This window comes from Seriola lalandi, unplaced genomic scaffold (assembly GCF_002814215.2).
Source record: "Seriola lalandi dorsalis isolate HSWRI2012SDOR001 ecotype SW California unplaced genomic scaffold, Sedor1 jcf7180002054937, whole genome shotgun sequence".
NCBI classification, from domain to species: domain Eukaryota; kingdom Metazoa; phylum Chordata; class Actinopteri; order Carangiformes; family Carangidae; genus Seriola; species Seriola lalandi.
Window position 1 is genome coordinate 40327 of NW_019525489.1, and position 12566 is coordinate 52892.

General features: G+C 40.4%; 1 protein-coding gene across 2 annotated transcripts in view; it reads right to left on the minus strand.

Moving 5' to 3' along the window:
* nckap1 (NCK-associated protein 1) overlaps positions 1-12566 on the minus strand; it is a 33200-nt gene that overhangs the window by 9817 nt on the left and 10817 nt on the right. The window contains exons 2-18 of one of the 2 annotated variants that reach the window (XM_023393517.2): positions 9767-9877; positions 6620-6706; positions 6448-6504; positions 5703-5845; positions 5481-5571; positions 4779-4916; positions 4446-4494; positions 4136-4292; positions 3830-3886; positions 3277-3373; positions 2359-2465; positions 2067-2199; positions 1508-1589; positions 1287-1345; positions 850-995; positions 520-652; positions 196-315 (exon numbers count right to left, since the gene is read on the minus strand). In XM_023393517.2, the coding sequence (XP_023249285.1) occupies positions 196-315; positions 520-652; positions 850-995; positions 1287-1345; positions 1508-1589; positions 2067-2199; positions 2359-2465; positions 3277-3373; positions 3830-3886; positions 4136-4292; positions 4446-4494; positions 4779-4916; positions 5481-5571; positions 5703-5845; positions 6448-6504; positions 6620-6706; positions 9767-9877 (1767 nt within the window). Of the gene's footprint in view, positions 1-195; positions 316-519; positions 653-849; positions 996-1286; positions 1346-1507; positions 1590-2066; positions 2200-2358; positions 2466-3276; positions 3374-3829; positions 3887-4135; positions 4293-4445; positions 4495-4778; positions 4917-5480; positions 5572-5702; positions 5846-6447; positions 6505-6619; positions 6713-9766; positions 9878-12566 lie in introns of both variants that reach the window. The other variant, XM_023393516.2, reaches the window with a different exon arrangement.

A 12566-nucleotide genomic window follows, 5' to 3' on the forward strand; every position in this document is an offset into this window, starting at 1 on the left:
CGGCTGCAGCCTTGTGTGCGCCGTATAGAAATGAGAGCGGTATTGAGCTTCTCCTCTAACTCTCAGCAAGAAATCAAATAAGTGGATTTCCCTAGAAATATCTAACTATTCCTTCACATCATCTGCCTTTTCTGTGTGTGTGTGTGTGCGTGTGTCTGTGTGTGTGTGTGTGTGTGTGTGTGTGTGTGTTCCCACCTGGTCGCTGAGTGTACATTGTTCAGTGCAGATGTCAGTGATCAGGTTTCTGGCCTGTTTGGCCATCTCATCCAGAAACATGTTACACAACGACAGGCTTCGATCCCCTATGTGGTGACGCTGCGGAGCAAACAAAAACAAAAACAAAAACACAAGGACAGAAGTAAAGGATAAATATTGATGTCATTGTCATTATGTGTCTACATCTGTGTGCGCAGTGTCTTTATGTGTGGTAACCACCATAATCAATCTATTAGTGTGTGTGTGTGTGTGTGTGTGTGTGTGTGTCAGAAGCGTCAATTATGTGTCTGTGTGTATCTTTACCTCCTCGGGGCAGAGCTCGTGTGTGCAGGACATGAAGTGTGTGCAGAGCAGAGGGAAGCAGATGGAGTGTCGGCTCTGGGAGGGAAGCTCCAGACACTGCTGGAACATCTTTTCAAACGCACGGCTGTAGAAGCTACACACACACACGCACACACACACACACAGACACACACACACACACACACACGAAGGATACACACATACCTCATATTATTTACCTAACGTAAAAAATTTGTTTTAAGTTCATCCTGCTACTTCTGTTTACATGTATGGGTTAGTGTGTGTGTGTGTGTGTTAATGTGTGTGTGTGTGTGTGTGTGTTAGTCTCACCAGAAAATAGACAGGTCTGACGTCTCCACCAGCATCTCCACCAGAGAATCCACCATCTTTGTGTGGAAGATGATGGTGTTCATCATTTTACCGAGCTCCTTGTGATCAGCTATACCCAGACTGGCCTTAGAGACACTTGTGTAGGCCTACAGAGGGGAACAGATGGAGCGTTCAGGTACAGGTGGTAAAACTCTGTGACAAAATACAATGTTCTTTTAACTTGAGGTTTTGTATTACTTTGAGTTACTGCACGGGAGTGTATTTTATTTTCCCCCATGAAACAGTAAAACACAAAGATGTGCAGTGAAAAATACTGTGAAAAATGTGTTTCAGTCGTCCTGGAAACCACGTTGCACCGGCAGAACTTCTGACGTTTAGAAATGTGTTTCTAAATGTGTTTTTAAATGTGTTCAAGCTCTAGGTGTGTGTGCACACACCTGCAGTCTGAACCAGTCCAGCCTCATTCCTCTGAAGTCAAACACCTCTCCATCCTCCACTGGAACACAAAAGTGTGACAATTCACACACATTAAAACATCCGGACTGAAGACCACACAAGATTCTGGTGACTAATACAGAGCCGGTATCACAGGTGCTATCAGTGCTGTTGTCGTAGCTTCTCCTCCTCTAGGTTTTGACAGTACAAAGTAATGGTTTACCTTGTTTCACACTGAGAGAGGTCATAGTGTTGACAAATGAAGACATGATTATAGACTCATCCTCTGGACACACAGACAGGTTCTATTAGACAAAGACAGGGGAAAAGATAAAAGGTTAAAGAAATGGGAAAATGTTTATTATTACAGTCTTATAAGTTCAGCTTTCAGCCAGTGAGAAAAATGTTACTGATACAGCATCAAGGCAGACTTTAACCATCAACCTAGCTTCATTGACAGTGACAATGATGGTTAATAAAGCCAGTGAAGCAATGATCAGAAACACATTTACATTTCATTACAACACTGTATTTCAGACAGCTGCTTTTTTAATTTAAATACATCATTTCTAGCACAGTCAGAAAGTCTGTTCATCGTTTTTAAAATATCCTTATTAACTACTTTACTTTCGTCTCCATTACAAATCTCCAGAAGGTGAAAAATAAGGCTGTATTGTATTTTATCTTTGGTGGTGTTTGGAGTCGTGTGTGTGTGTATGTGTGTGTGTGTGTGTGTGTGTGTGTGTGTGTGTGCGTGTGTGTGTGTGCATGTGCGTTCATACCTGCACCAGTTCATTCAGCACCACGGCATCGAAGCCAGACAGGTACTGGACGTAGTATCGCTGCATCACAGGGCCGTACTTCCTGACATGAGCTCTGAGCTCCTCCATGTAGAAAATCAACTCTGCTATGTGTCTGTAAAACACACACACAAACAAACTGACGACTGGAGCAACACGAGCAGCCGAGTACAACACAAGCGGAGGAAGCGGTGACCGCATTCATACAGGCGTGAACCTGCACTTGCTCCGTCAATGCCTATGTTCATTCAGGAGCGTATGTGTGCGTACGTACTTGTCTATGAAGTCGTCTGTGCTTTTCTTCTGGATGTTGTCTGCGTGTCGAAGCAGCCAGATGATCTCGTCCCGGGCAAAGGACAAGGCCATGAACACAAATAACGCCTAGCGGGAGAAATAGAGAAACATGGAAGGAATGAGAGAGAGACAGAGAGATTTAAAGAGCGGGAACAACCTCCCACAAGATAAATAATTCTCAGATAAATTACCAAGAGCAGTTGGCAGCAGCTGCATCCTCGCGGTCTCTGAGCCACATATGCAAAATGTTTACAGAGTCAGTTTGGCTTCGCAGTGATATTCTGTTATAGATTTATGAAAGTCTCCATCGGGCCAAAGAAATGAACAGGGCTTTTTAAGGTGGTAAAATTCTACTGTTCTAATAAGCTGTGAAATATATGTAGCATTATTTAAGGTGGTATTTCAGTGTTTTAAAAACAGCATTATAAGTCATATTCACCACAGAAGACAGAGGAGTCAAAATATACGGGGCATTTAAATTGAAATCTTTCATGTTTAAAAGGTGGTATTAAAGTGGATACTCTTCTGCAGCATGTGCTAGTTGTCTTAATCAGTTTATGCTGTTTGCATCTATTGTTGAAACAATGTTTTAATAAAAGGGAAATGGATGTATTACTTAAGTGTGGGTCAGTTAAAACAGCAGCCAACTCCTTGGGAGCCAAACCTACTTAAGGTGGCATATGATGGTGCTTTAAGGTGGTTTTATTTGATTTATTAGGTCACAATAATCAAAGCTTTTCAGCCATAACAGCATCTCCTTTACAGCTGAACTGAAACACTTGTGTGTTCAGATCTGATCATATTAAGTTTTTTGTATTGCGATATTTAAGTCAATAAACTCACTAATTAGCGTTATTTAAGGTGGTATTTTACTACTTAAGACGGTACTTTGTATTACCTTAGGACCGAGCAGTCCAGGCTGATCGGCTAAAACAGTAGCCAACTCCTTCAGAGCTGATCTGAGGAACTTGCGTCTCTCTCTGTGCATGGAGCCTCTGCAGAGAGTCAGGCAGACGGCGGGAGTCAGAGCCGAGCATCAAAACACACAAACTGAAAGATTAAATGGTATTTTGACACTTTCAGGACAATCAAGAGACAAGAGGACAAAACATTGACGGCAGAGGGATGAGAAAGAAGATGAAAGGGGAAGATGGAATAAGTAATGAGGATAAAAGCAGAGATGAGACGGAGGGGGAGACAAAGAGGGGAGGATAACACAGGAAAAAAAAAACTGAATGAGGGATAAAGGGAGGGAGAAGGTGAACTGTCTGTGTGAGCCTCCCTGAGAGAGAGACACATGAAGGTAGAAGCAAAGATAAAAAGACAGTTAAAAAAAGAAAGCAGGAAAATAAATTCAGAAAACTAAAAATCTGGGCGCTGAATTAAAGCGATAATAGATGAGATGAAAATTCCAGTTGGGATATGATGAAGGGATTAGATTATGTCCGTACGCGTGAGACAGGGCCTGCTCTTTGCACTCTCTGATGTCGTTGATGCGTTTGTTGTACCTGGAAAGAAAAAAAAAAAAAAAACACAAGAAGAAAGGGTGCGTTCAAAGAGCGGCAGAAAAATACGAAGCTCACAAGCCCAAATCTTCAAATTTAAATTCTGACCAACATTCAAGATATTCAACTCACAAACATACGGAACTAAGAAAACCTGTAAAATGCTGCAAATCATTGGAAAAAAAAAAAACAAAAAAAACATTTGAGCACTTGTTTGTGTTGGTCTGTATCCACACACGTCGACGCTCTTACCCTCTGATGTTCACAAACAGATCTTCTGCGGCCTTGTGGATGTGGAAGACTTCATCCCTGAACAGGCAGAGGCAGGTGGAGCTTTGCAGAGCCAACTTCCACAGAGACAACGCCGCTGCGTCGCTGTTCAGCACTGCGTGACACAGGATGAAACCAACTGGAGAGAGAGAGAGAGAGAGAGAGAGAGAGAGAGAGAGAGAGAGAGAGAGAGGGACCACAGACAGACGGGTGAATAATCGAAGACAGAAGCCATTTGATCAACTGGAAATCCATTCAGATGAAAGACAAAAAGTTTTCTGCAGCAACTCACAAACAATCCACTTCTCCATCGTGTCCAGTGACAGATATTCACACGGCATCTGGAGACGGAGACACAAGAAGAGAGTGAGGGGAAAAGACAGGAAGGATCAGAACATCGGGACGTGATGCTGCAGCTGCTTTTAAGCTTTTCCAGTTGAGCTTTTTGCATAGAGAAGCAGAGCTATCGCATCAAACACAAGCATTATGCAGGTGCGGGTGCATTAATTAAAAATCTGAGTAAGACAATTTAACATCAACACAATTTCCCGATGAATGAAACATTTAAAACGCCTTCTTAGACTAAATAATTCATGAATAATTTCAATGCAGTCGTCGCACTAACAGTGTCTGACTGAGCGGGGTTGAGCATGGTGGAGGGGGCAGAGATGAGAGAGAGCAGCTGGGCGTTCCTCCATTGGTCAGCGGACAGATTCCTCCTGGGGTAGACCATCTGAAGACTGATCAGCGCATCTGACAGCGACTGCAGGAGAGGAGAGACAGGAGGAGAGAGATGAAAGAAGTCCAACAGAAATACACTTGAAAGCATCACTTGCGCTGCGTGAAAGCTCCTCAGCATACGTCCCTGTCATGCAACATGATCCAACTTCATTTGTGAAGTTATCAAAGCAACAACTGCTGCAGGATTGTTTCAGTGGAATTAAGGTTTTTTACCTTTTAATCTTACGTTGTTTTTAATTCAGTTGATATTTCAGCCCCCAGATGAAGAGCAGGAAATGACTGAGCTAAATGTGGCACTTGGGCTGCCATGGCAACCGTGCTTCATTTTTTATTTATTTTTTTAACAAGATCATATCTGTTGCACACATGGGACATCAGACTGTAAACATGCAGAGCTACTTAAGAAGTTTACTCTGTGCTATTTTAATGAGACAGTCTGTGTTAACAGAGAAAGCTGGACGTGTAAAAACAATGAAGAAAAAAATCCCCCAAAAAATCCAATGTTTTGTTTTGTTTGCACACTGCATATTTAACATTGAATATTAAAACTGCTTAATTAACACCAGCACAGTTCTGCTTCTCCTACCTTTCCGTGTGGAACAAACTCCTCCATCATCTTCTTCAAAGGGTTTTCATAATCCACAATCATCTGGCCCAACCTGGGGTACTCCCGGTCACTGCAACACACGCAGCGCGGTACAGAGTTAACAATTTCTCGTAGGCATTAAGAGCGATTTACTAAGCCACACTTGTTGTTTGTTTGCGTGTACACTGAGCAAACACCTCCGCGCCTGTGTGTTTTATTCACCTGGCTCCATGTGTCATCTCGTGAGCGTAGTTGTACAGTCCTATGATGGCTTTCCTCTCCTCTATGCGAGACAGTATTATCATCAGAGTGGTGTAAGTCACCACCAGGTCCAGGTAGTTCCTGGTCAGGTCAAAGTTCACCGTCTAGCAGGAAAACAAACAAAAAATAAGCCATTTTTTACCTTTACACTGTTGTGGGTTAACATTACAGGTAACCAGCATCAAGCATTGCAAAGATTAGGAACAAGGGAATATGAAGTATTTCTTTTATGGCTACAACAACAAAACTATTTAATACAAAGTTTGTCATTTTGTTCTTTTTGGATAAAACCATTTTTTTGTATAAATCTTGGCAAACCTCTTTACTTGTAATGAGGTGACAAGGTGTTCTTAAAGAGGAGCAACAAACGGGTTGAAACACACTCCTGGCTACGACTTCATCAAATCCAGTACAACAGATCGGCCACAAATTTTACATTGTAATGTTTAGTGCTGGTGTTGTAATGATCTGCATTATAAATATATGTTTCTAATATTCTTTTCCTTCCTCCTGTTTGTAAATGTTGCAGCTAAATCATTAGAAACAATGCAACCTCAGTCATTAACATATAATTAAATAGACAGCGTCAACATTATTATCTTAATAAAGGCAGGATTTATGGCTGAGCTTTCGTATTGGATCGCATTAGATTGTACAGATGTACCTAATAATATGGACACTGAGTGTGTTTGGGTATTGCACTTACAATATCAAAGAAGACCTGGCAGGCGTCGATAGTGTTCAGCAGCTCACACACATGGTCCTGTTGAGTCCACATCAAAAACACTCATTAGATTCAGCAGCATAAACTCCTTCACAGTAAACTGTCAGAGAGTGTGTGTGTGTGTGTGTGTGTGTGTGTGTGTGTGTTTTCTTACCTTGAATTCCATGACATCTACAAAGGTGAAATAGTAGAGAGCCAGGTTCTTCAGGATCTCTGACTTCTCCTTCTGCAGCTGAGCCAGCTGTTGCTGTAAAACCCCACGTCAGAGTATAAGTGTGTGACAAACACAGCCTCTTGTCATTTACTTTATTTCTCTTTTTGTTTTCTGTAGGAACGTTTTTGTCCTAAAAATGAAGCTCCTCCGCCCAGTGACTGTCCTCCCTCAGTCTGGTTTGATTCTGTAGCAGAAACGCTTCATATGTATGTTACAATGACTAAATAAATATTCAACTAATTAACAACTGCTGTGTCAAATTTACTAACTCAAGATTTTTTTCACCTCACCAGTCTTCTCAAATAAACTCAGGCTGCGTTCAACCAACTAAGTTCCCCCCCCCTCACATTACATTTCTTAAAAACTGGAGTAAGACATATCTGGATATCTGTAATTCATCTAGTCTAAAAATGTCCAATTACTAAGTTTCCCTTCAGGGATCAATAGAGTTCATCATGTCTGGTTCAACTGAACTGAATTTTGACTGAATTAACACCAAACTGACAAATTACAGACTGTTATTGAATAATTCATTGACGGTGGAGCTAGGAAAGCTTTCATTAATACAAACTGGGAGACGCACACATCTAATTTTAAAAACCCAAATCTGCAGTCACTTTACTTTGGTAAAACATTTCCGTCATGTGAATAGCTTCTCACTCACTCGTGAATATTGTCCATGTGGCATAAATGCAGTGACATTCTTCAGTTATGTTTAATTAAGATTTCTTTTTTCATTTGCTTATTTCATTTCTTTTTTCTTTTTTTTTTTCCAACTTCCAAGCAGCTTGTGTTTGAAGTTTAATGTCCCAGCTGCAAAGAATTGTGCAAAAAAGAATAAAAATGCTTGACCAAAGTAAAATCTGACTATCAAAGCAAAGCCGAACGGTCTCCACCCACCGGTGTACTCAATATGTTTTTCAAGGTTAGAATTCAAAGAAAGAAGTGAGATGAGAAATTCAGTCAAAGCACCAAAAGGCAAAACCTCTTTCTGCGCTTGTTGATATCTGGAGAAGTTCAGAAGAGGATTCTGTGCTTTCTTCTTGCTCTAAAAGGACTGTCACATCAGTCTTTTACCCGGCTACAATATGTACATAAGTCAAATAAGCAATGTGAAAACTCTAAAAAAGCGGTTTCTGTTTACATGACAGAGGCATACTGCATGTAAATCCCAAAACCCAGCCCAAAAGCAGAACTGCAGCCTGAACCAGAGCTAGTCTACCCGCTAAAGTGGGAAAAAGTGTAAGAAATGACAAGTGTAGAAGAAGTGTGTGACACTGCTGCTGCACCAAGGAGTTGAAACCTTTGTTACCTGGTGGTTAACCCATTTTTTGTAGTGGCCAATTCGCCTGTACGGTGGTTTTTGTCACTGCTCACTGACAGAGGCAGAGATGTCCAGACAATGGTCAGAAAGACAGTCAACTGACAGACACAGCAGATTAGTGTATCCACTCTTTCAAATACTCCTTAGTGCGGGCAGGCAGCTAGTTATTCAAACAGCCAGCCAGTTGGTCATCAAGCCAGCTAACCAACCAGCCAGCCGGCAAAAAACCTGGTCGTTAACCAGCCACACAGTCACTCAGAGGATGAAGGAAAGAAAAGTAAAAAAGCTGCCAGCAGAGAGGAGAGAGAGGAGGAGGCAGAGCAAAGCAAAACACACTCCAAAAACAGCTTAAAAAACAGGTACAAAAAATATACATTATTGCAAAACTTAAGTACGTGAACTAAAATACAAAAAGTTACAGAAACTTAGATACAAAAACTTACCAAAAAGCACAAGTCCGGAATAAGCCAAGTTTAGCATGCAGAACACAAACAAACACAGAAACAAAGCAGAAAACAACGTAAGAGACAATTTCTGCACAGTTACACTGAATAAAGCAGTTAGCTAGACACACACACACACACACACACACACACACACACACACACACACACCCTCAAAACTACAATCACAGTTTTGTTAAAAGCATTCATTTATAAAAAGATGTCAAAAGGACACCAAACAGTGGTGCACATGTTTATCTGTGCACAGAAGTAAAAACTGATCAGGAAATATTAATGAATCGAACTCTTCCAAAAAGATAATCTGGCAGTGAAGTGTTTTGATGTGATTGGATCAGTTAATTAACATTTCTGTCAAACACTTGCAGGTAAGAGCTCCAGAGATGAGAAAAGTTTCTTCTCCTCTATATAAATTATATATTTTAAGTATTTCAGTTAGTGAGACTAATTAAATTTTAAGGCATCACTTTGCGCTTTTTGTCACATTTAACATGATTGATCACTTAACTGAATAATACTAAATATTGTGATTGATTAGTAGCTGCTGTTGTTTTTACATTTTCCACTGCCAAGTTATACAGCTATTACAGAACATATTTTGTTAATTGAATTAGAACTGGAAAGATTAATTGATTAATTGATCCGTCAGTCAAAAGGAAATTAACTGAAAACCACTTTGATTGTTGATTTATTGTTTAAGTAATTTTCTCAAGAAAAGAAATGCCCAAGATTTAACGGTTCCAGCTTCTTAACTGTGAGGACTTGTTTTTCCTGGTCTTACATTATAACAAACTGATTTATTTAGGTTTTAAACCGCTGGTCGGACAAAACAAGCAACATAATGACGTTGCCTTGTGGTGTAGGATACAGTAATGGAGGTTTTTTTCCTGTTTTCTGAAGCTTTAAAAGACTAAAAAGTTAATGATCAATCAAGAAAATGATCAAGAGATTCATCTATAATGAAAAAAATCATTAGATGCAGCCCTAAACTGAATCCCACACAAACATCCTGACATTACATGACATCCTGACAATATCTATTGTGTAATTTGCAACCATGTATGTTGTACAAATTCTTTTTCTATACATTTTCCATCATGCTCAGATAAACACTTTAGACCTTTTTACTGTAGCTGAAGTCGAATGCAACAATCTTCCAGGTACTAGGTGTAGAAAAAGAAACCTACAGCCTATTTTTAAAGATATCGCCAAGAAAAATCACTCACAGCCGACACTCATTCTCTTCCTCTCTAAACTGTACAAACACTAACACGTTGCAGACATACATGCAGGCATACTTACGTTATTATTGCGCGTCTCCACAGCAGGGAACTTCCTGACGATAAATTTAACCGCTGACTCCAGGTTCTTATCAACGAGATAGGAGGGCTTAGCCTTGGGGTCGCCGCATGCCTGGAAAGGAAGAGGAGACGAAGAGGTGAGGAAAGTCAAAACAAAAAATATGGTTAAGCATATAAACTAGGCTTTTTATTTTTTTCTTTATTTCAGCATTTCTGACTGATCTTATTTCCTTTATTCTAACATTTTCTTTCCTCATGGTCAGGCATGTTAGAGATGTGTGGTCATCGCCAGGGAAACATTTAGTGCTTTACAGTGAAAACTGGTTTATCCTGGCCCAGGATATGGGGAGAGGTCCGAGGGGTGAATGAAATACTGACACCACTGACATTTAGTGAAGTTTCCAGACCAGATGCGTTTTTCAAGACATGAAAACAAACACACACAAAGCTTGATGGAGTGACCTGTGCAGTCTAATTTAACATTTAGATGCACATGTCAACAAGGAGATTTGAGAGGTTATGGACAATCAACAGGGAAAGTTTCCACTTTGCTGATTTAAGTTTGGAAGTCTGTGGTTTTCATGTTTGGATAAACCAGGTTCAACTGTTGTAAAAGACTCAGCAAGGGCCTGAAGTGATCAGTGGTTCTCAGCTGCTGAGCTGTGGAGAAACATGAGAGAGCCGAGCCTCGGTCCTCAAATGTTAATATCAAATACAAATAAAATATAATAGAATAAAATGCCTTTATTAAATAATACTTATAACACTTTATCCACAGATTGGATTACATATCCCTGATGGTCACCTCAAGTTTTAAATTGATTTTTTAAGCAACCAAAAACTTTTCACAATAAACACATGTCAACTAGAGCTGCAACAATTTGTCAGTTAATTGATTAGTGGGGAGACAGAAAAGGAATAGCTATTTTGATAGTTGATTGATTGCTTAATTGAAATATAAAACATCTAATTATTCCAGCTTTTCAATTGTGATACTTCTGTTTGTCTTTGTCTTATAGAATATATTCAGTAAACTGACTGTCTCTGAGTTTTGTTCTGCTCGTCAAATAAAACATTACATTTGATGACAATACCGTGGGATCCTGGGGTTGTGATGTTTAATTAATCAAGAAAATAATTGTCAAATAAGAATAAGAATTAGAATAAGAATAATTGTTAGTTGCAGCGCTAATGTCAACCATCAAATGTCGTGGCATCAGTTATCCACGACCCAGCCAGGCTGAGAACCACTGAGAGAGTCCCAGGTAATGAGAGGGTTTCAGTTTCAAACTGTGTCTCTGAGCCATCACTTGTTAGTGCCACTGCACGACAGGCAGAGTGATGGATGGGTCGAGTGAAGAAGGGACTGAATGAAACAGAGCACAGAGAGAGAGAGAGAGAGAGAGAAAGAAAGAGATAAATGCACAGAGGAAGAACAAGGGTAGAAAACGGGAAAGAGGGAGAACTTAAATAAAGGGGGCTCACAGAGGTCGACTGATAAATGACTCGAGAAATGGCAGAGTGAGGAAAGAGATAAGTGGTCAAAGAGAAAGCTCTTTATCTGAACGTGTCCTGTCGTCTGCACCTACATTAGCTTCATTTTCTGCAGAGAACCAACGTTTTGATTATTTCACTGCCTTTTTATTCTCATTAATATTCTCATCTGTTCCTCTACAGGAGTTGCAGTATTCGCCTGACTGCCCTGACTCTGGCAGGAAGCAACAGCGCTCATGCATTATGGGTAGTGTTGTAGTGAATGGTGAGGAAGATGTGGTCCATGCATGTGCCATAAACAGAGTGAATGTATAAAGTTTGTTGGCTGCAAACACTGAGGAACAATCCTAGAAGAGGTCAGTGCCTTCGACCGTTCTGAGGATTCAGTTCCTCGTGGTTCAGGTTTAAGTTTAGAAAGTGGAAGCACACATTTAGAAAAGCCAGAAATAAGTAACACGAAGTTACCAAAAGTGCTCTCTGGGACACAAAACTAGGCTATAAAATGTGACGTTTCTACTCGCGATTACAAATCACAGCTAATGGACCAACAGGCTTGAAACAGCACCACAACCATAAACCTGGATTTCAGTTTGCATGGCGCTGAAATACTTCCAGCGTCAGCCAGTGCAAAATGAAACCACAAACAGCGACACATGCTAGTTCACACAAGCACAGGAGGTAAACTGACTACCTGGGTATCACAACGTGATGAAACACAGGCTGAAAATTCTGCTTTTGTTGAGATTATCATTTTGCAAAACACTTGCATTTTTGCGTTGTGGTATCAAGTGCAACACACCACACGGCTGACAATGGGTGTGGTCGGTGCAATAGACTTGGAAACCTTGGAAACCACAGAGATCAGTGTAACAGAGGATTTAAAGTTTCATCATTAAATTTACAGATTAGCTACGACAGGATCAAATCAGAGCCACTATTGAGGAAGTTGCTGGTTTAACTGCAAGTTTAAAAAGAAACACTGATCAGCACCTGCTCCCACTTTGCATCCGTTATAATTCAACAATGGATGCGAAATGCTGCAAGTGTAAAAAAGGTTTAATTCACTAGAAAAACAATGCTAACAGGAAAAAAAGGGTATTCTACTCCACGAGCAAAATCAGCTAAACAACATGTATGACGCTAACTACTTAGCCAAAACCCAGTTCAGTTTGTCTGTTTATTCTGTTGCTGCAGCCAGTTCACTCACAGAAACATCAGAAACAGGCATGCTGAGCTCATGTAGAGCTGGGTCTGAAAACACACCCACTACTGCAGGATCTCAAACACAAAACACTGGGACACTTGTG